This window comes from Hippoglossus hippoglossus, chromosome 13 (genome assembly GCF_009819705.1).
Source record: "Hippoglossus hippoglossus isolate fHipHip1 chromosome 13, fHipHip1.pri, whole genome shotgun sequence".
Taxonomy (NCBI): domain Eukaryota; kingdom Metazoa; phylum Chordata; class Actinopteri; order Pleuronectiformes; family Pleuronectidae; genus Hippoglossus; species Hippoglossus hippoglossus.
The window spans coordinates 7,823,911-7,848,362 of NC_047163.1; the positions used below are offsets into that span (position 1 = coordinate 7,823,911).

The 24,452-nt window shown below is 42.7% G+C and overlaps 1 protein-coding gene across 2 annotated transcripts in view; it reads left to right on the forward strand.

The window, feature by feature from the left end:
• Positions 1-24,452, forward strand: part of pitpnm3 (PITPNM family member 3) — an 80,171-nt gene that overhangs the window by 24,024 nt on the left and 31,695 nt on the right. The window contains exons 3-5 of one of the 2 annotated variants that reach the window (XM_034604428.1): positions 6,400-6,510; positions 18,220-18,287; positions 18,473-18,693. In XM_034604428.1, the coding sequence (XP_034460319.1) occupies positions 6,400-6,510; positions 18,220-18,287; positions 18,473-18,693 (400 nt within the window). The remainder of the gene's footprint in view (positions 1-6,399; positions 6,511-18,219; positions 18,288-18,472; positions 18,694-24,452) is intronic. The other variant, XM_034604429.1, reaches the window with a different exon arrangement.

A 24,452-nucleotide genomic window follows, 5' to 3' on the forward strand; every position in this document is an offset into this window, starting at 1 on the left:
CTTTGACAAAGTCAACAGGGGACGAGCCTTTACTCACTGTGAAGAGTTTCGTGCATTTATTTTCTTTGATATTTTTAAAGCACAAAACAACCTTTTATCAAATATTCTGTGCAAACTGGAATATGTCTTTTTTTTGTAAAGAAAAAATAGCTCGGAGGGATTGAAGATATGAGATATTTGTTTAACGAGATCAAACACTTTGCTCAGGTTCAGGATAACGATTTTTCTAATTTGTAAGATGTTAAGATAAAATTTTGATGTCTTCAGCTTTGTGTGTTTATATGTGAAGAGAGAAATGTAATGCTGATAACAGAATAAACTCTTGTGTTCAATTGTTTCTCTGAGTCAGTCAGGCTCCCTGAGCAAAAATCTTCAATGATGCATGATCTCATAAACTTATATCCTTTTATGTCTAATGGATTTCTCAGTGTGTTTCAGGGCTTCAGCTCTTTCAGCAGCAGCAGCAGCAGCAGGGGTTTACGCAGGGTTTCTTTCTCTTCCTCTTTTTACACCCTCTGCAGCATCAGATGAATTCCACTGGATCTCCACTTGCCTGTCGTAATATAAATGAAAAATGATCTCTCTCGACCTCATAGCATACGGCTGTATCTCTCACACACACACACACACACACACACACACACACACACTTTTTGTTTACCTCATAATGCAATAAAGCTACTCAAGTTGATCACATCTGAACATGCCTTGCGGCTGCTCGAGCGAATGTCAACACGATTGTCACTTTGTGTGTTCATCCTGATGTGTTAGTTGATGACATGAGTTTTAAATAATTGGGTTGAATTGACAGATTGAGCCTGAAAGGAAGAACGAGGTGTTTTGCTGCTGCCACAGTTTTAATAAATTGCCAGTGGAGGTCAACTGAGTGTGTAAACAAGTAGGAAATCTAGTTATAATAGGGCTGCCAGGAGGTTATGTTTTCACGCCGGTGCCCTTGACTGTTTTTTTGACATTTTCACCAATTTCCTAGGGAATAATAAATGGACCTTGATATATAAAAAAAAAAAAAAATCTATTTCTTGGCTGAGTGCAGTGACCTGGAGCTGGTTGCATGGTGATCTCATGGTGTCGCCTGGAACCAGATGAAACTTTTTCCTGTGTTGATGCAGAGATAACCTAAACCTTTCCTCTTCATATTGTAGGAACAAATAATTATCTCCTACCTTTTGCCATAAAGGCAAATAAGCATTTTGCCAAAACTGTCTGTTTCTGCTACTGAAGGTGGAAGGAGTTTGTGTTTCCGTGTTTCTCTGTTGTACATATTCAACAAGTTCTCTCAAAAAGTTATGTGCAGATGTGGATGAACTGTTGTGTAAAACTACGACAGAAGAATAGTTGAAGTAATTATAGATCCAGATGTGATAGATCTTTAGACAGGTGTTGTTTTTTAACCTGTAAAAAATGAGCTGCTTTCACATCCTGGTGGTAAAGTCCGACATTCAGATCTCCTGAAGTGAAACAGGAACAGTTTTACAGTATGTTACATTTTATAGGGAAACAAAATAAACTATTTGGAAAGTTTTACATTTTTGTGTTTGGAGACGGCAAAGAAAAAACTCTTGCTAGCAGTGGATTTGAATATATGATTGAAAAACCCAGGTGTTCATGTCAAACTAGTCCCTGCAGCAGGTGATTTCACTGATTCACTTCTTTCTCTTTTGTTAGAGGTGTGTTAGTTGATCAGTGAAATCAGCTGCCACAGTCTTTGAAATGAATGAAACTCCGGCTGCTCAACACCTGCTTCGTGTAATCTGCTGCACATCGACACAAACAGACACAGAATACATGGGAAGTTTATTAGATGGAGCATGAAAGACAAAATGAAACTTTAATCATCCTCCTTTGGGGAGTAACAGGAAAATATAGATGGAAATTTAGGATAAGATGAAAGTCTTACAAGTATCAAAAGATGTATAAAAATAGAGATGCACATTAACATTTTATTAAATCAGTACAAAGTAAACAGAATTACCCAAAAAGCTGTGGTTTATAGAAACAAACAATACAAAAAGAACCGAATACAAAGTGTTACAGAATAACATCAGGTTTTCCCATATGATCAAGCTCAAGGACACAAATACAGAATAAAGGAAATTATATGTTGATGTGAATCATGTGAGTACAAATACTATAGTTCATACTAAGCCAACATATAAGAAGCTGAACGAACAGGAAAAATAGACAGAACAATTTAAACAATACGACATGAAGGCAAAAAACATCATTTAATTATATGGTTGTCAGATTTACATTTATTCACAACATTATTTAACATTTAAAACATACAAACTCCTGGCAACATATATTTTAGTGTTTATTCAGAGTAGAATATGGTAAAATTCAAGAGGAAATGTCAGGGGAAGTTATTAGGATTCATCATCAGGGGACCATGAATATCCGTACGGATTTTCATGGCAAGTTTAATTAAGTTTCCATTTTTTTCCATTACGTGTCTTTCTTATGTCTGCCAACATATGTCTGCATGTAAGATTCACTCATGCTGGTTCAATGCCGTCCTTTATCAGCAGCCTGCTTTCCTGACAGAATCCTCCTATTCAAGCCATTTACAGGATGATCCTCTAACTGATCTAATTTCTCACAGTGCACCCACGTAGAAGTTGAATTGGCTTAAAATAAAGCTTGGAGTAGTGTTCTTGGCAATTTCGGCGCAGCAACTAATGCATGATGATGAGATGGAGGAACTGAGGAGTGCAAAAACAAATTGGAGTGGTGGGGGTCATCCGAGGCCGTTCCCTCATCGTTTGACAATCACGGCGTCTATTCCCCTCTCTTCCTCTCTGACACTTATTCACTGTGAGCTGACAGGTTGAAGGATGTTTCTAAATCTGCTCGCTCTCCCTCTGGGCTGTCCGCTGCAGGCGAATCTCACACCTCAATTTCTCTCTTTTCCTGTTGTCCAAATCAGATTGAGCTCATACTGTATATTCCAAAAGCAGGAGTTAAATCAGTATCTATCTTGATTGTTTGTGCATTTTGTTTGTTTGCGCTGCACTTTTATTCCTTTGGATCTCTCTTTTAGCGAAGGTAGTTTTTTTTTCCAGCTCCACCACATTGTGTTTTTCAGAGGAGCTTGTGTTTTGGCTGCGAGCGTCTCTGCACCCTGCTGTGACGCTGTGACGCCTGCTTTGCATTCTCGTCCTGTCCAGCCACAGGCTTGCTTACATCCTGCCGCGCTTTGTTCACATCCACCGCGCACCTCTCTGCGTGTCTCTCTCTCGCTCCTTTCCATTTCCCCCTTGTGCTCATCTGCGTTTGTTTGAATCCGTGAGAGTGCGTATCATGTCCCTGCATCATTACAGTCAGATTAGTGCCGGGGGGACTGCAGGGAAGATGGGGCACCGAGGGAGGGAGGATGGAAAGTCATAGCAGATCGTTAAAGACGGACTGTGTCCAGTAGAGAGGTCTGCTGTGTGATCCAAATGGACGGGGCCCAGCAGAGTCTCTCTGAGCTGCCAGGCAGGGACGTGTGAGACGCCTGTCAGTAGATGGGCTTCTTCCTGCGTGACTCATCCTGTCTCGGACTGTCTTGGCTGACGGGCAGTCTGTGACGGGCAGACGGCCGTGTTGGTCATGCTGAACCACACCGAGCTTGTCTCTTCACTGGACTCCAGGAAAAAGACAGAACTTGTCATTTACTCTGACAGTTATCTTTCTATGACCACACAGGTGTTTGCTTTTCTTTCTTTTTCTCTTGCTGTCTATGTCTCTGCTTAAGCTGCTTTTCTTAAATCCACAGTCACTTTCTATTATCCTTGACCATTCCCCAACCTTAACTGTGTGTTACCATGACAATGAAGTATACGCCTGCCACTGGTGCTCAGCGCTCGAATCTAATCTACTATTAACCATGTCTATAAAGATGGAGGACATGACAGGTCCCTCAAAAGTGAAGCCAAAGTGCTATGATCGCCCCCTGTTGGCTGGCTGGAGTATGGGTCATGAAAATGAATAAATAAATAAATAAATATTTAATTTCTTAAAGATGGTCTCTGCCATTTTACGTAGCTCTAATTATGGCAAGGCGAGTTTATTCGTGTTGCACATTTTAACAACAAGGCAATTCAAAGTTCTTTACATGAAATATAAAAATTGTAAAAGCAACACAAGACAATACAAGAGTAAAATACAGAATAAAAGAAATAAAAGCGTTTATAAAATAGTAATTATTTGATTTGATAAAAGGCAAACAGGAAAGTCTTCAGCATTGATTTAAAAGAACTCAGAGTTGCAGCAGACCTGCAGATCTCCGGGAGCTTGTTCCATATGTGGAGCATAGAAGCTGAACGCTGCTTCTCCATGTTTAGTTTTGACTCTGGGGACCGAAAGCAGACCTGTTCCAGACGACCTGCGGGGCCTGGATGGTTCAGAACGTAGCAGGAGATCAGAAATATGTTTTGGCCCTAAACCATTCTTTGCTTTATAACCCAACCGCAGGAGTTTGAAGTCAGTTCTTTGACAGACAGGGAGCCAGTGCAAAGATCTCACAACTGGAGTGATGTGATCCACTTTCTTGGTGTTATTGAGGACTTGAGCAGCTACATTTTAAGTGTGCTGCAGCTTTCTGATCGATTTTTTGGGAGAGACCTGTGAACACACCATCACAATAGACAAGACGGCTGAAGATCAATGCATGGACAAGGTTTTCTAAATCCTTCTGAGGCAAAAGTCCCTTCATCCTTAAGGTGGTAATGAGATGACTTTGTAATTGTGTGAATGTGGCTGTTAAAGTTAAGGTCTGAGTCTATGACTACACCAAGAGTTTTGGCTCGGTTTCATGGTTTTTAACTTCACAGATTCAAGCTGAGCCCTGACTTTTATGATATTATTAACTATAGCAGAGATTAATATCGTAGTACCAAAAATAATCAACTCAACTATAAGACGGTTTGAGATCATGAGGAATAAGAGAGTTCATTTAGCGTGGTTCTGCTCGTGGGAACTATGTTCTCCCTGAGCCTCCGAAGCAAACAGCAGGGACTTGAGACTACAGGCGGGAACCTGTGTAAAGGCGATGAACAAATGTTAGAGAGGGATCGCAGGGGGGCCTCGTCATGCCTTCCACTTAGTGATGGAAGAGGAGAGGATGGGATGCAGATAATCCTGCAGCATCGTTTGTTTTCCCCTCACCAGCTCCTCAGAGAAGCCTTTTGTCCCCCCCCCCTCCAAACTGGGGTAACATACTCAAGAATAAGGCGAATGAAAGGCGGGTGGGTCAGGTCAGTATCGGCGGGAGCTGGCTACTGTGACTCCTTCCCTAATTGGCGCATGATGGCTGCGTTTGTATCTGTGTTATCTTGGCTTAATTTCTGTAAAGTGGGAGGATGAGGAGATGCATCGTCTATGGTTATTACTCAATGTTCCACCAGTAGACGGTGAAGACTGCCCACCGATCGGAACATTGACATAAATACTGCAGGTTTCGTTAAATACAAAAATTCAAAATGATCCTTCGGGTCTTAAGGCTCCACACAGACTGGGTTTTTGCATGAAACAGAGAAGCTCATCATAACAGTGTTTGTTTACAAGAGAACTCCGCGGGGGGGGGGGGTCTGTAAATGTAGTGCAGGCAGCACATGATGCAGACACTGAATCTCTATCAGCCAATAATCAAACCGCCGCCAGTGTGGCTGCAGGTCTAATAAAGCTCCTCACAGACGATGGTAAACCTGTAAAACCAGATTCATGTCTGCAAAGCTCAATAAACATGTTACACCGCTGACTATAGGGCGTATATAATCTTTTTATTAATCGTTCAGGCTAAAATTCAGCTTTGTAAGTCTTGGCAAAGAGCAGTAGAGCGATAATTATTGTGTTTGAAAAGCCGCCTGAACCACACATGTTTACCAGACTCGGCTGTTTGCAGTGTTGTCGGCTCTCCTGTGGCATTTTGTTGGGTTGTTTATTTGCCGCGCATCAGGCGGTCGACTCCGGCTGCAACAATCAGCATGTACTGTTTGGTCAGACAGATGTAAACGGAGCGGAGACCACGCCCAGCTGGCACAAACCAGAACTGTTAGTCGTGTGCACAGTGCACCCGCTGCCTCAGGTGGGAGGTGTCCGCCCCAAACAGGGGCCACAGATCAAATAAAAGAACGAGGCAGATGTGAGTCAAGCACCTGAGGAAAAGTCAAATCTGGAAAAATCTGTCGAAACATCCGCAGCGTGGGCGAACGGGCGGTCGTTACGGTTATGAGCTCAAGCACCAAGCTACCACATTACTGACATGCAGAGAGGGAGACTAATGCACCATCTCACTCTTCTTTTGTGTGTGTGTGTGTGTGTGTGTGTGTGTGTGTGTGTGTGTGTGTGTGTGTGTGTGTGTGTGTGTGTGTGTGTGTGTGTGTGTGTGTGTGTCAGCAGATGTTCTGGAGGGGAAGAGCGCCATTCTACTGGGTATGAGTCAGTGGAACTCGAATGACCTGGTGGAGCAGATCGAAACGATGGGACACATGGAGGACCAGTCACGTGGTACACACACACACACACTCTCACACGCACACACACACACACGCACACATTTATAATGACACTCAGATGCAGACACTTAAGTGTGAACAACACTGTATTGTATTGTGTGTATTTTACCTTTTCACACATCCATAATGAAGGTTCAAATTGTCTGGAATGAGAGTGGGATTTATCCACTGAATGATGATAATGATGAGTCGGCTCCGAATGGACTGTAGCCTCCATTTACAGCTGTATTAAGTCACAAGCAAATATGTGCTGACTCCATGCAGACCTGTGAGAATCCTCCAGACTGAAACTGCCAGATGCTGCAATGGTGTGTTTCCAGCCACTTGGTACTAATCATGGATTCTATACTAGTTTGAAGACCCGTGGAGCACAAAGACATTTCTTTGGCTGCACATTGACACAAACAGACACAGAACACATGGGAAGTTTATTTGTGGGAGCATAAAAGACTAAATGAAACTTTAATCATTCTCCTTTGGGGGGTAACGAGAAAGTGTAGATGGAAATTTAGGATAAGATGAAAGTCGTACAAGTATCAAAAGCAATATAAAAATAGACATGCACATTAACATTTTATTAAATCAGTGCAAAGTAAACAGAATTAACTAAAAAACTGTGGTTTTTCTTTTTTGAGGCACGATTTTTGCAAAAAGTTTATCACATTAGAAATGATTATTATGCGAAATTAACCCAATTTATTTATTCTACCCGTGCATTGCCAACATCTCTTTATTTTTATTCTCATTAAATTAATGCAAAGGCCACATTCTTATTGTCACTTTGAACACAGTCCATTTAAAGAACCATCTTTGTAGACCAGGTCTGATTTGAAGGTTGAACGATCCTTGCTCGCAAAGGGTGAACATTTTGTCACGGATGCTTTATATGAGCATGAATAAACACAAGGCTGCCTGAGATCTTGCAGATATCCAGCGTGTTTCGAACTCGCTGCTCCTTCTCCTTGCTCTGCGACGCCCGAGGATGAAGCACTGAGCTCGAAACACGTTCGCGTCTGTGTTCGTCCTCAGCTTTTTCTGCGCCTCTGTTTATTTATGCGCATGTAAATCATCGGTTTGAATAAAATTCACTCTTTGAAAGCAGAGAGGTTCCAATCTGTTTTTCACTTCCATTTAAGTCCACCATCAAATTTCAAACACAACCTCACAGGACTGCAAATGGATTGAGCTCAGATTCAGGTACAGGACAGAAATCCCTTCTTTTCTTTATATTTTTTGTTTGGCTTTTCATCCTCACTTCCTCGTTGCTGTCATTTAAAGGGCTTGAAGATTTAATATGGCAACTGCTGTTTTTTATTATTTTTTTCTCAGCGCCAGATTGGATGACCTTTGAGTGATATTTTTATTTTTTATTTATTATAGGCTGTAAAACATCAATAGACATTTACTCCTGACATCCTCGATAGAAGTTTTCTCTTCCATCAAACCCTCTGAAACTGTTCTATTAAAGTCACTGATGTGCAACAGTTAATTATGATCCCCGAAGACCCAAACTGAGCTTTTGTCATTGTGTCTGGAAAACACTCTGCTGTTGAATCTCTGGATGATATGTAATTCAGTTGCAGTGGCTGGATAATCACACCAGAGACTCTGATAAATGAATCCACTGAAAAAACGTTCTCAGAGGGAAACATTTATTCGGAGAATCGCTTCATTGAGGTGAAGCTTTTTCTTATATCAAGATGAGATAAGAGAAGATAAGATAAACCTTTATTGGTCTCCCAATGGGGACATTTGCAATTATTACAGCAGCAAGAGTAAAAGCATGGCACATACGTCAATAAAACTCCATATATATAAAATGTTATTGTATGTTGTGAATATGAAGCTTTCTTTCTTAATCAGTTAAGGATAAAAACCTGCAAACTGGACAAAAAAGCTGCTTTAAACTGGCGGCGATAAACAATCGGTGTCGATCACTGTGTGTAAATGTCATTACCGGCTGAACTTCACAGCTCCGACCGCCATGCGCTGATAGCGCGGCGCCTATTTTTGGTTTTTGTTTCCTGATAAATGGAGCGGCCCTTGCTGTGAAGGTCAGCTCTGAGGATTGACAAAGTGGAGTGGATGCTTTTAATCACGGCAGTTCAGTCGGAGCGTGGGCTGGTCCTGCAGAGATGAAAGAAGTCGCCCCTGCAGGGGAGCTGTACCAAGTCGTGTGCTGGTAACTGAAGAGGAGGGTGCACTGTGAATATCTTACACACACACACACACACACGTCCCCTCTGCCCCCCAACCCTGCACTGTGAGGTGCTCCGCTGCAGCAGCAGTATTATTCAGTCTTCTCAGTGCTCCACAGTAATGTACTAGTGCAGTACTAGTTCCTGTCAAAATAAATGAAATACAACAAAATGTTGCGAACCTTTAATAGATTTGCTGCAGATTTTCTAGAGGGAACATAGTTAACGAGAGAATCATGTAACTTGGTCCATTCAGGGCCTTGTATGTAAGGAGGAGAACCTTAAAGTCAATCCTGTGTGTAATCCGTTCATCTTTTATTATGTATGAAAGCATGATGAGTATCTTCTTTATGAAATAGAGAGGGCAGCACAGATTAGATGCCCCCCCCCCACCCCCTGTAATGTAATCAATGTGTCTCGTACAGCTGGTACTTTCCATTTCAATCCCACTACACGACAACATGAACCTATTATCAGACCCTTAATTCAACTTCATGAAGTCTTGTCCCATTCATGACCCTCTGAGATGAAAATAAAAGACATGTTTGGTGCTTCCGGTACATTTTCAACCTCAGAGGCAGCTGAGGAGAATTTTACTTAGACTCTGAAAGTATTGATAACAGCCTTCTCTCTCTCCCTCCCTCTCTCTCGCTCTGTCTCTCATGCTTGAGCAACTAACTCGAATGCACCCAAAATAGAAACTCCCCGACATAGACCTGCATACAAATGTGCAAACGCCCGCTGAGGTAGTGCTCTGTTTTTGTTTGTTTACATCCTACACTTGTGGGAGCACAGGAATATTAAAAGATATAAACTCAGCCTCATTAAACTGGGCAACACCAAAATAATGTCTATACACACGGGAATCTAGACACTGATTTGTGAAGGAAGAGCAAATATACAGATTAGAATAAGAATCACTGTGATGTTTTAAACCTACTGTTTTAAAAACAACGTGAATCTAGTTCATCGCTGATACAACACAGGCAGTGAATGTGTTTATTGAAGTACAGGAATACAGAAAACAAGGGAGAGAGAGGTCCAGTGAAGTATTAAATGAAAGTAATTTATGAAGTTACGCCATTATATAGTTTTTCCACTGGAGAATCCAAACAAGTTTGTGTTTGAACTGCAAAATATCCCATTCAGTATATGGTGTATGTTGTCACAAATCTTTTGCACCTGCATTCATTGATTTATTGACCACCAGGGGGCAGCGCAACGAACTCCGAACACACCAGTGTTCGGAGTTCGCAATTCTAAAAACATGGTGCAACATTTCTGATCAATAAATGTCAAGTTTGCACATTTTAGCTCTGTTTTTGGTCACCACTAACTATTGAGAAAAGCAGAGCTGAGGTGCAGGACTTTTTCTGGATTTGTCGCGACGTGTGGCCACTAATATAAAAATACAGATTATTGCTGCTTTATAAATCCAGTTGCTTTCATGCATTAGCACAAACTGTGAAGTGACAAGCATCCGCGAATGAGCCCAAATTGTCTGCTTAGTTACTGCTGCAGTTACGCTGAAAGGATTACCTGTCCACGCTAAAAACATGAGTCACTAATAACCATGGCAGCTACCGCTACCCGGTTGTATAATCGCCTCATTATAGTAAAAGGTGGGAGTTGGTGGAGCGTGGTGTTGTGTGTAGGTCCGAACAGTGGCTGGTTCACCCACATGCGAAAACTATATCTCCAATGTGAAAATGCGATCATTAGGAAAACGTTGGAGGTTGAGCTGGTCTCCTCTCAGTCCGTGTCGCGGCTGCCACCACCCTTTGATCTCCATCTATTTCTGGGTTCCTCAAATGCTTCTCCGGGTTTATATCCCCGCTCCCTCTGCTCTTGATTATTCCTCCAATCCCTCTTCAGGTCTCCTCATCTTCTCCTCACCCCCCTGGCCTCTCTGCTGCTCCTTCACTTTCCTCCCATCACGTTATCCTATCACCCCTGGTCCATTTTCCCGCATGCATTGCTCCACTTGCCGCTGGTGACTGTAAACACTGTCTCATCCATTGCAGACAATTTACAGTGATGAAAACCTCAATGATGGAGAAGATTGCCTGCAGCACGACCGCCCCTTTATTTTCCACTGTACTCCTCTTCATCACTGCTCAGCGACGTTGTGTGATCTAATCTCTTTCAGGCTCTCCATCTGCTCGCTATGCAAAAACTCTTATCGGTGAATTTATGCCGCGCTCTTTTCCTCCCCATCTTTTTTCCTCTCCATTCACTGACTGATGCTGCATAATGTAGTCGAACCTGAAAAAACTGTGTTACGTAACTGATCTTTTAAAAAAAAAAAAACGACGGACTCCTTGAAAAAGAGAAACTCCAACTTGGCTGCTTCCTCGGCCTGTGCTGCCAAGCTGGGATAGCTTTGGCTAAAATGGCCATTTCAGTAGAGCGAGACAGTTGGGTGGAGATGACTAAGAGATAAACTCAGCCAAACAACTCAGCCAGGAAACATTTTTCATCCCGTCAACATAATGTGCGATGCGAGTATAATTCCACACAAAGTGACCTGGAGAGAGATGCAGTGAATGGGAGAATGATTTTCCATTTTCCGTGCAGCTCCACCGCTCCCTCCCCTGCACGCACCCTGTAGCTCTATTCAGAAACACCTGCAGAGATGGAGAGACGCTGAACAATGTACATTTCAGGTCATCTGCTTTCTGCTCACCACCTCCTCCTGGTCAAGTCATATTTTTAACACACGACGCCAGCGCAGGCATAATCTCCCTTTCTCTTTAATCCCCGTGTAATTATTGTTTTCGTCTTTCCCTTGACAACAAAACTGCCTTGAGAGCCGTATAAGCTGGAAAGACAAATATCTCTTCTGCCGAACGCTAATAAAAGAGTGCAAACGGCACAGAAAGGAGGGAGAGGTGAGATAATTGTAACAAGTGGCTTTAAAGACTCGGCTCTCCATCGCTGGAGGATTGCTCTGCCTCGTCTGTTTTTTTTTTTACAGCCATTTTTGGGGGTTGGTGGGGGGGGGGGCAACAACACTGCAGTGCGTCACGCCTCTCAGCTCCACATAGATTTCATCTGCTGATGTTTTAACACTTTCCTTGACCCTTTAGTAACGTTGATCGAGTGTTAGGCGTGTTCACGTGCGGCGGAAGTGTCATGTGCAGCCACTGTGGTCACAAAAGGTAGAAATGGGTCAGAATCACCTAAAGCATTCAATTTATAGCACTTAATAGCCACTTAAAATATATTATTTACTTAATTTCCACTATTAAATCAGTTTTTTCACATTACAATTATATTCCTGTTGTGTTTATATGTCACCTAGTGAATAACTGCTGCTCCAGGATGAAGGATAATGCCTGTTTCCCCTCCTGAGATTTGTCTCAGGCGCAGACTATCTTCCCAGATAATCCTGAAGTGTGAGGGGTTTACAAAATAATCTTAATGCTACGGATTAATTCGGAGCCTTCCCGATCTCGAATCGTAAATATCAAACTTGTTTGATATTTTAGATAACTGGCTCCGACAGAAACCTGCAAAAGCCAATGAGAGAAAACTGACCGGGAAGCGTCACAAACTGGATGTTGCGTACTTGTACAAACAACAATGAGGTTTACAAGATAAAAAATCGATTAAATCTGTCACTATGGCCATGTTCTCTCACATTTAAAAAATTGGTTAAGAGTTGAAAATCCTCTAGTGTGCACCAGGCTTAAGGTTTTTCCTTTTTATTAAAAAGTGTAGTGGGTCACATGTTATTCAAACTGTAAACCCCTCTGTATGTTATGTAGAGATAAATGTGTGACCTTGATCATATAAGATTAACTTAACTCAAATTGTCCTGCTACAAAACCGATATCAAAACATGGAAAATTTGCTTAAACTGATACAATCAATCCAATTTTTATTCTTATAAAATCCCAACAGTAAATAATACGGTTCTCAACATGACTCAGTTTATAAACACAGCTGCTCCCTTCTGTTAGACTTGATAATGAGACAGTTTGGAGCTCATTATGGGATGTTAAACTCACTTCTGCAATGTTTTACAACTAAATTCATTAACTTCCTTGTACACATTTGCTTGGTCGTCTAAATTTCACAGTTTTCTCAGTTTCACTCTTGTGTGTCGTCTAAAAGAAATAATTGAAAGTTACATTCCGTGCCGAGAATTAGACGAGAACATTGTTACCACTGTCAGTTAGCTTGTTAGCTTAGCACAAAGGCTGATTTACAGATAAACAAGTGAGATGTTGCAAGTTTATACTGAGATGTAGAATTACCTATAGACAGAGCCAGGCTTGCTATTCCCCAATTTCAAAGCTCACATCTCCTGTCTGTAGCCTCATATTTACAGACATTTTAATAAAAAAGCAAATAAGTTTATTCCCCAAAATGTCAAACTCTTCTTTAAAGTGAGTTTCCGATACCAGTAGCTTCTTGTTGTTGCACGCTTTTGTTTTTTGCACCCGTTACATTGATTCCTCTTCTCTAAACACTTATATTTGCTTCTTTGTTGTTCCATCTTTGCCTTTGAGCTTTAAATATCTATTGATATGGATATTGATTATATTTGTTATCTTCCACATGTTTGATGCATTGATTTGGCCAGATATAGATATTGAATATCAAATCAGCATGTCCTTAGTTACTCTGTACGTGTATATACTGTGTGTGTGTGTGTGTGTGTGTGTGTGTGTGTGTGTGTGTGCGTGTGTGTGTCTGTGTGTGTGTGCCTGTGTGTGTGTGCCTGTGTGTGTGTGCCTGTGTGTGTGTGCCTGTGTGTGTGTGCCTGTGTACGTACCCAGGAGTGTCTCTTCCACGGCAGCATGTTGACAGGGAGCAGCTGGGATTGTTAGAGACAGATTGTGTGTGCATGTGTCTGAATGTATGTGTCTGTGCGTCTGTTTTTCTGTGCTCCTTCACCTTATGTTGTGTACGTGTGTGTTTGTCATGCAATGGAGCTGGTGGCGTCTCCTGAGGTCTTTGTGCAGCAGGGCAACACGACAGACCCTGATCTCGGCAGCAGCGAACAGATGGCTGAGCTTGTTGGCATGCCTGTACTGTGCCAGGGGTCAGAGGGGGGCTGTTCACCCGGTCGGCAGATACAGCGTTCCTCCAAATGAGCACCCTAACCTGTTGCTGCACAACAGCAAACACTGTCGAGTCAAAGCGTAACATCTTACAATCCGTGTAACTGCAATGTTTTATTTGGACTGTGGAGCCTTGTCAAATAACGGCAAATATTCCACGTGACATCTCTCATGGAGATTGCTAATAAATACAGGCAGAGACAGAAACGTTGCCAGTGATTCAAAAGCAAATGTAAACATCCGTTGCAGAAACCCGGGTCTCACTGTGCACCAGACCTCAGGGTGTGATTCGTCATGCATGAGAGAAGAGATTTGTTTTGCTGCGCAGTTTGCATCCTGCTTCTCAATAATCAATGTTGTTGAGGGAACCTGAAGAAGCTCGGAGTGAAATACATTGTTAAAACCATTTTATGTGCAGTCGCTAAAAATTCTACATCATCTACATTTGTCATCCACTCTTCCAGCACCCGATGGAGGGAATTGGAGTAAATAATGTTGTAAACACGTTTGGCCATTCCAATAAACCCTGTATGGGTGAATGAAAACATGTAGGGCTGCACTAATGAATATTTTCATGTGTTATATGAAAGGAGTGGTAATGGTAAATGGTTTTGTATTTATATATCGCTTTTCTAGTCTTGATGACCACTCAAAGCTCTTTACAGTACAGTTTTTCATTCACCCAGTCACACACACATTCATACAGTGCATCTATAAGCAGCACTTTGTTATTCTATGTGGGGCAATTCAGGGTTCAGCATCTTGCCCAAGGACACTTGCAGATGGGGAAGACTGGGGATTGAATTGCCGACCTTCAGGTTGGAGGACGACCGCTCTACCCCTCAGCCACAGCCGCCCTCACTCTTTCCCTTTAGCTCTATGTAGCATTTTAGCCTCTTTCAGCTCACAGTTTTGGTTTTTATGATCAGCAACTATACTCTAATGGTTCACTCTTGTCTCCCAAACATTCCATTGGCTCCAGAGGCAATCGGCATCCACTCCCGGGTCAAATGACTAATCGTCTCTGACTCTGATTGGCAGCTTTCTAATCGGACACCCGGGTGAAAGCCCTAATTTTGACAGACAGAGAGCTGAGAGAGTGCCTCAGCTTTTAGTGTTAGATGTTTGTGACAGTAAACACGACCGGGAAGAAAAACAGAAAGGCAGACTCTCTTGCAAATGGGAAAGGAGTCAGTCACCTATTTTTTAAGGTTCACCCACATTTACAAAAATTGCGTACTCCTGCTCATTTTGGTGTAAAAAAAGCTCTTTAGCAGCTGAAGAACCAGAGACCAAAAACAAAGCTAAAAGAGACTGAATATTGAACTCATATTTAACGGATGGACAGATATACCCCACGGACAGAGCAGGTCATTGCAATGTCACACAGTAATCAATACTATAAGCCCATTTATTATTATTACCACCACTGATTTCTTTATCTTCACATACGGTTTCAGTATATTGATTGTTGTCACACGTCTGTGTACTGGAAAGCGTTCATAATCATTCCCCACCAGTGTAATCAGAGGCTTTGTTCTGCATCATGAACCTTTTCTTATGTTCCCTCAAACTGCAGCTTGTCTTCCAAAATTAAGCTAAAGGTTTAGAGGCAAAAACTAAATATCCCAAAAAGACGCCAACGCTGCTGTTTTCTGTGCACGTCTTCTCTGGAGCGCAGATAAATCACAGCGATACTGTAGCGCTCTAATGAGTTTATTCACACTCCAGCAGGCAGGAAACTTTGAGGGCATTTTGCCATTTCTATCCTCCCTGGGAAGAGCCCGGCAGCAGATCATGCTGATTATGAATGTGGGTGATAGAAGTGCCTGAGACCTGCGAGGAAGAAGAATCAGAGAGAGAGATAAACAGAATATGAAATCTCTGCATGCTGGACACAGAAAGAAGCAATGCTGAGTTTCGTGGAATAATGACATTTTCACTCTTAGTTACACTGACAGAACAGGACACAAGAGGGATCCAAACATGGATCAATAGATCAATATTTCAGCCCTTTCATTCAGCTCTCATAGACTTCCCTGAAGAGCCCTTTCATCTTCCCAGCTCTTTTTCTCTTCCTCTCTCTAGGGAGTAAGTAAAGAAACATCTCGGGGCTTCGAACCACTGCAAATGACACTGATGCTTCTGAACTGCTGTGAGGCTTTTTCCACTTTCCACAGGGTGCTTTCTAGCCTCGGCCATTTGTTTGGGAGTGAATGGGCACAGGGAGAGAGTTGCTAAAGACCGCTGAGCTTCATAAAGCACATATCGACGGGCAGAACTCAGACCTGTGAGGGGAAACGCAAGTGATGAAAACAGAAAAGCAGATTGATAGTTGGACTCCCCCCTTGAACGACAAATACCTGCTGCAGGAGGGAAAAGAATTGACCCCAGGGAGCCGGTTTACCGAGCCGTGCAAACAGAAGGATGATTTTGTCAGTTTGCTCCAATATCAGACAAATATCTCTTTTGTCACTGAACTCGGGAGAATCCCAGCATATGTGCCCCTCTCACAAATCATTATGAGGGGGTTGAAGCTCTGTTATTTCCTCCGACCGTCTTTCCGACAATCTGCTGAACGCAGCTATTTGTTGCAGATTGACAGGACAATTTCCAACATGATGCTACGCGTGAGATGCACGAGGGGCTTCTTATAATGTGAGTGTGTTGTAGAACACAGAAAACTGTGACACTTGTAATGAAAACAATTTCAGTTTTCTGGTTTGAGGCGCTGCTCTAACCTTTCTGGGTTTCAGATGAAAGTTTCAAGCAGCAATTTCTTAAAGACTGATCAAATTTCAAAGTATTTCCTGTACACATAAGATTATTTTGTTGGAACAGATGTTTTGTAGTAGTTTACGTGGCTTCAATATTACGATTATGACACTCTACTGTCGGAAACTCAAATAATTGTCAGTGATTTTATATATTTGATATAAAAATAATTATTTGGAAACATCCGACTTGGTTCGACCAAAATACAAACCTGAATTTATCTTAAAACTTGTGACCTCAGTCAGATTTGAAATGATGGTGTTCCCTCTGAAAAAGGATGAACAAGACATGAGCACTTAGAAAGCTGAGGCTGAAGGTCATTAAAGTTCTGACCTGTTCGGAGAGTCACCAAATGATTTATCAACCAGGTAGTTAAAGGTTCAGTGTGTAAGATTTAGGTGAAAGGGATCTATCGGCAGAAATTGAATATAAAATAATCCTAGTGATCCCAGTAATATCCAGATCATTTGATCTATACCACTTAAATATTTTTAGAAAAGAATGTGCTGCAAACCAATGCCTCATATCCCTGATGTTCTTTAAATCAATCTGACGGCCAATCACAGAGGAAGGAGGTAGGACAGAGAAGCAGACACACCAAAGATGAAACCCATAGGAATGAGGCTTTATTGTTTGAAAAGTCATTCATCACATATAACAAAATTCAAGTCAGTGGCATCCATTAATATGTCTTCCAAAAACACACTAATGATCTGTACCACAAATAACTACAATCACCGTTTCATCAAACAAGGCAGATTTCTTTCTGCTCACATGTCTCCCCAGCTGTGTTTGCACAGTAAAATACATGACGAGGTGTTCGGAGGAACTTTTCTGCCTCTTTCAGAAAAAGAAAACCTCTCTCCATTGATTTCTTGTTACTCTGTGACCAAAATAGTGCAGCGCCCCGACTCCCCTGTGTGTGCTGAGCTGTTCTCGACAAGCCGGCAGTCGGAAGCAGGCTGTGGGCTGGGAGCGGGGAAGGGAGCTGACAGCGTGCAGAGTCTGTGTGGGCCTCTCATGACAGTCGCTCCCAGACGAGGAGGCCAAGTAAACAACGAGCGAGCGAGCGAGCAAAGCTTAGAGACCTGCCTTGAGCCAGGAGAGAGAAAATAGAAAGAGAGACAGGAGAGAGAGAGAGCGAGCTCGGGAATAGGATGGCACAGGGCTCAGAGGGTAATGAGTTTGGCCAGGTTCCCATGATGTGCTGCACGACACGGAGAGAGAGAAGGAGAGATGCTTCTAGTTGTTGCAGCTTGGATAAAAACGTCCCCGTGCCCCTAATCCTTTGTGTCTGGAAAAGAGGTCCATTGTTTTTCCTGCATCACAGAAACCAAAATCCAATTACATGTGGCGGCTTTCGATTCTGCAGCAGTGAAACAACCACGCGCCTGCTGTTTATTGTCAGTATTGAATTCTGAATCTCATGGTTATGCTGTTTAAGCCCGAGGGTACATGACCCATCACCCAATTTCCAGTAGGAATGAAGAATGATGAAGTGGAATTAGTCATATTGACCATATTCACAAATCAATATCCATTTATATTTCTGGTGCATCTGGGGGAAGTGGCTCCAGCAGTGACCCTTTCTTTCCTCTTTTCTCTCCGTTTTTTTTATTCTGCCTTCCTGCTTCTGCACTTTACTCTTCACATAAGGTCTCTACCAGCTGGGTGGTCCGCGCTGTCCCCCTCAGAGCAGCATTGAAGGACTTGAGGACACAGAGGTAGGATCATTATGAAGAACCACTCAGTGTTTTCACCAGTGGCCAAGAACGACTAGAAGTACCCGATTATTTGTCTTCTTATGCAGCCCCTCTCCTCCTTAAAATGTTCCTGCTCTCCCTTCCCTCCCTTGTAGTCTCTCCTTTTAACTGCTTCTTTTTCAACTCTAATTGAACCCTTTTTGCAGAGGAAATGTAAGACCCATGTGCTGCTGCTCGTGGTGCACGGGGGAAACATCTTGGACACGGCAGGCGGAGACCCCAGCTCGAAGGCCGGTGATGTGGCCACTTTGTCGTCAGTGCTGGAGAAGGTGGCGCGGGCGCACTTTCAGGCTGCTGCAGAACACGTGATGATCAAGCTGGTGCCATGTCCGGCCGTGTGCGCTGAAGCCTTCTCCCTGGTATCCAAGTGAGTGCCTTTGCCAGAACACGCATATAATCCTGATGTGGTTTATATCCTGTTTAAATAACTGGAGAAGGGCACAAGGTCTGAAAAGGATGTGACCCATGTACTCTAGATCTCAATCAGATTAAACAGCTGCAGGATATTTTTCATATGCATGTTTTGCAGCATCATCAAAACACCAAATACAATTTTAAAAGAATGATGTTCATCTCTCCAGTATGAACATCTGCATCAATGAATGATCTCTTTGTCCCAGAGTCAGTTTTAAGTGGCCCTGACTGTTTTAGTGCATCCAGCAAAGCAGCATAATGGAATCTGTTATACAAACTTTGTATAAAATACATATATTCACATTTATTATTAAACCGTGTCCTTAAAGAACGGCTGTTAATATGCTCCTTCTTTTTTTTTTGTGGGAGCATGAAACTGTCCAATATGTCTCTTTGCACATTTGAGTCCTTTATTGCAAAGGTGTCCATTTAGTAAAGGTAGAAACTTTCAGAGTATTCAGACGATCCATACAGGTGTGAACACAATTTGAGGTCCGATCACTCCAGCATCATTTGATAGTTTCCTGGGACACATGCAGCCTCGTCCTTTCTGCTGTGTGAACACGAATGCTTCCTATAGGCCACTAATCAATTGAAACTTTGACAACGGACCCACCTGTGATAGTCAGACCGAGCAGAGGCAGACTTTTGTTTGTCTTTGCAAACAAAATGACACATGTGCGATTTGAGAGAGGAAGTGAGATCCGATCACGAGTGGTGACTTGAGACGTACGTCAGTGCCAGGTCAGGACAGAACAGGGCCTGATAGCTGGCGTGAACGATGGGAAACACTTTAGGTTGCTACCATCACTTCTCCTGAAAGTTAGTCCTCCCCTTTCTTAGGTTCTTGTAGCTGGTGTATGAAGGATGTGAGAACACAATGTGAATATACCTCGACCTTCCTCCATCAAGAGATGGGAGGATCAGATTGCAGTAATAAACTTAGTTAGCTCATCATTAGCTGAGATAATTGCAAGTTACAGAGGAGAGAAGGATGATTGGAAGAAGAGACGTGCGATAATATAGTTCAATTTAAAAAAAGCAAAAGTGATTTGTAACAATGTGCAACAATCTGGACAAACTTGATGATGATGAGGTTTTGACTGATAAACTCTTCATCAAAACGGATGTATTTTATATATGATCATTTGAGCTGAGCTGTTGTTGACGGCTGTTTCTTTAGAGAACAGCAATTGCAGCCGACGTTAACTAGGAGGCATTTCCAGATGTTTAATTGGTACCATGTGTTTTATTGTGTAAATACACAATGTAAGTAGATGCTGCAATAACTGCTAACGTTTCTCAGTTCTACACCAACAGAGCCTAACAAATTCCTAAAATTAGAACATTTTCCATTCCACTTATATTCATTCCTCCAACCTCTTCTTCTCCCTTTCTGGCTTTAATTACATATTAGGTGCCATTTGCTGAATTTATCCACACAGAGACGCGCACGGACTGCGAGCGAGACATTATGCTCACGGTGCTGCTTCTGTATGACAACACCCATTGAAATCACTGCCCTCTTCTTGATGCTTTAATGAAACAGTGAGAAAGATGGATGTCCCAAACCGTCTAAGTGCTCCTTTCAACATGCTGCTTGCCGATGAAGTAACTCCTGGGAAGAGTTGAGACATCGCGAGCGTCAGGAGATTGATGCATTTACACCTTTTAACATCTGCCGAGTTAAACCAGACATACGTCAAGTAAATTGTCCCTCTGCGATCTTTGAGGGAGTTCTCGAAGAATCGTGGACTCTGCTCGGAGACCAAATACCCCCCCTCTGATGCCAAAACAGACAAGTTAAATCCGCAATACTAAAGGCTCAGCACATGAAGGAGGAAACTGCGGTGATGAAATAAACATATAAGCGGAGAAATAATGAGAGGAGTCGGGTTGTATTAGCTGCATGGATTTGAATTGTGAATTGTGAGTCGGCTGATGAATGATGGGGAGATTGTGAAGCTCGAAGTGTTTTAAGCGATCGGTTCCATTATTCAACTCAATCAACATCATCAGTATTTCTCTACATGACTAAGAGCAATGGACAGTCTGTGCTGCACTAATCTGTCAAAGGAGGCATTTCAACAATCTGCCCTGGATGAATGCACGTCTGCAGGAATTAGCATAGAGGCCTAAATGCCTGCTTGGCTGAGATGGTGAAGGTTAATTGACAAAATGTATTGACCATAGACCCCAAACCAGACTTGTCAATTAGTATGCAGATGGCATTTTCAGCCTCGTGGTCACTTGGTCTATTAAACTCCAAACATTTTAACTACCGTTGCATTTTATTGTGAAGCCTCCTCCTCTGAGGGCTGGAGGTGGCTCCTCTGCAAGGAGCGCGTGCGATGATCTGTTTGTCTAATTAGCCACAGTCACTGTGTGTTCAGGTTTCATTTGTGATATCAGTTTCAGAGGGAATGGAAGTTAATTGCTGATATGGTGGTGGTAGCTCAGTGATGATTAGCAGTCAGTCGACGAGTCTTCCCCTATGGAAGATTATCTGGTATTATCGGCATTAAAACTCCCAGGTCTCGCTCGCTGCAGGTGCAGTAATGGCGTCCTTGGCTGGAGGATGTTTTTCAGAAACATGCAGGAGGTAAATACATGTCTGTGTCCACGCATTTTTTCTCGTCTTGCCTGCTGTCTGCTCAGTGAGCTGCTCAAGCGAAACTAATGATTTCATTTCACATTTAATGTCACACGTCCCACTGGTCACCAGCTTTATCTCTGACAGTGTCACTTAGTTGTCGCCGCTCTCCAATTATATGCTGAGGATGTTTCTGTTTGAATTGTCACTAATCACCGGGGCTTGGAGGATGTGTTTGGCAGTCGCCAGGGCCTCTGTCCGCTCCCGTGATTGGCGTTTGCGGGAGCGAGACAGTGCCTGGAAGCGCGATGACTGGAAAGAGATTCGAGTTGTGTCGCTGCTCGGCAGCTTGACGTCTGCTCGGCTTTCACCACATCAACAGATAAAATATTCAAAACAACAACTTCCTTTGGGAGCCTAGCAAAACTGAGTTAGTGTGACACGTCTTGATTCCCTGCTCTCAAATGCATGTGGACACTCGCACATATGAATACACAATTTACATGAAGGCACCAGGCATGACGTTTTGCTTAAAATGTTATGTCACAAAGAACCAAAGCTGTATCAGTAGAAAATAAAAACATTAATGAAATATTAAATATAACTACAAACTTAATGTAAAAAACAAAAAATTCAGAAACAGGCTGAAATATCTGCTTTACACAATTTTAATGTTTATATGAGATGTTCTAATTTAAAAATGTGTGAATTAGTTTTTCTCCTCAAATTATTGTTATTATTATTAATACATTCTGTTATATCTGACTGATGCTGGGTTTTATGAGACAGATACTGATATTTGGAAGTTTTAGATAAAATGCACAACACTTAACATAAACAACAATCATGATGCATATCCTTTTCTATTACCAGTTACCAAGATACCAAGCAGGACATATTCTTATTGAAAAATTAACTTGTCATTTCTTTTCTACAAACTATTCAAAGTTAGTTTTAAAATGTCTCTACTGTAGTTTCTCTCATTGATCAACCAACATATATATATATATATCAATAATCGTGGATATACTGGACTAGCCATTGGCTGCATGTCTCACATCCACTTTCAAAAATCCATTTTGTTCAGGGGAAGAACAACAACCTCCAAGCGTCACGATTTTACAAGGTTTTGACCAAATTGGATTGTGCAATCTTACAGTAGATGTATCCTTTATTGTTTTTTTTGGGGGGGGGAGTTTAATGACAGTGATCTTCTCCCCAAGTGAAAATGTTTCACCAAAACAAGTTTCCCCAACAACACTTTTCAAGGGCACTGACACTGCATCCTGAGTTTAGTGCCACCCAAGGCGACTGTGATCGATGAAAGCAACAGAAATGAGCCAGAGCAGTTTTTTCACTTATAGCGTAATTGTAAGGAGAAAAAAACCTCCTGAGAACAGAGGAGTAAAATACGTGTTTTAGCTCTCCAGTGAAATTAGACAAAGCGCAGATGGCTCCGGGTCCCTGACAATATGTCCCGTCAGTCGCGTTCACACTCACCCACACAACAACAAACACAACACTTCTGTCAGTTTGCAGTGTTTGCTCTAAGGACGGTGTTAGACTCGTGGATGTGTGGAGCCTCATTCGTTCGTGTGCCAACATAAACAGAGGAATCGACGGCCACGCTGGAAGGAATCGCTGCCGTACGGGTTATTTACTCCTCGTTCTGGGTAACGGCTCGGCTGAAAGTCGCACCACAGAGTGGAGGTGACGAAGCCTCTTCGCGCTTCAGAGACAAACTTTCACGTAAACAAACCACTTTGGACACAGATTGTGATGATTCCTCGTGTTGTGAAGAGGATGAGCATGTTTTTCAGCTTGTGTTGACCTTATTGACCCTTGTGTTCATGGCCTCTTGTGCAGTGAAGGGCTCTCAGGGCTCATTATTAGCTCTGCCTGCTAATGAACGTACCTGATGGCGTTGGCTCGGAGCGAGGCGTCAAGACAACACACACATACACACACACACACACACACACACACACACACACACACACACACACACACACACACACACACACACACACACACACACACACACACACACACACACACACACACACACACACACACACACGTAAACCATAGTCACACTCGCCCAAATGCATCCCACACAACACAAACACAGTTGGAAAGCATCACCGAATGTGTGTCATTGCACCATAACACGTTCAGTTAACAGCAACAGTGAAAAGCCTCTCAACCTGACTTCCGCTCACCGTCACCAGGAGACGAGAAAGAAACATTTCAACCTCTTAAAAACGTATAAAAAAATATATATAATTGATCGAATAGATTCTGTGAGTCATTATACAGGATCAGTTTTCCACCAGGGGAGGAGGAAGAGGAAGAGGAAGTCCCCCTGTCCGTGTGCACAGCGAGTGACCTCGGCTCACGGAGATGGCGACTCATTATTCTGGCCATCGGCAGCTGGGGACATGCCGCTACTATTTCTGGGCGCTCTCCCTAATTAAGAAGACTGTGCGGAGGGCCATTGCTCTTCGTCTTAATTGTGCAGCGCAAAGCCAACCATTAGGGAAAGGGCGGAGCAATTAAGCAGGAATCTGACAGACATTAGAGTTTTCAGTTTGACATTGTATGGCCAGAGGCAGGGGGGAGGGTTGACAGGGGGAGGGTTGGCGGGGGGGCGTAATCGGCTCTATCTCAAGGTCACGCTGCATGTGATGAGGCTGATTCAAGGTTTTATCGGCTCGCTGTTGTTCATGCTTCTCCTCATCATCACATTACCACAGGAGGACTCCTCTTCATCTCTCAGTGTAGAACAGTGTTGTGCTTTGACAGTGCTAATAGAAAGATCCACATGGTAATCACAGGCGTCGAGATCAACTCAAAAGCCACCTTTGATCAAAGATGAAGGATAACTTTAGTTCCAGGCAGTTTCAGGTCAACTGAACAGAGCAGCAAATTACACTTACTCTTCAGAAACGTGCACGCAGCAGCACGACCTCAGCGCGTTCTCGGTTAACAACTCTTTTACTACTGAGAGTGGAGATGTGTAAACGAGGTAAATGCCGCCACTCGTGAGTGATGACTCACATCTTGAAACAACGAGGGCGACTCTGTGACGTGAAGCACGCTCCTGTACTGTCCCCCCC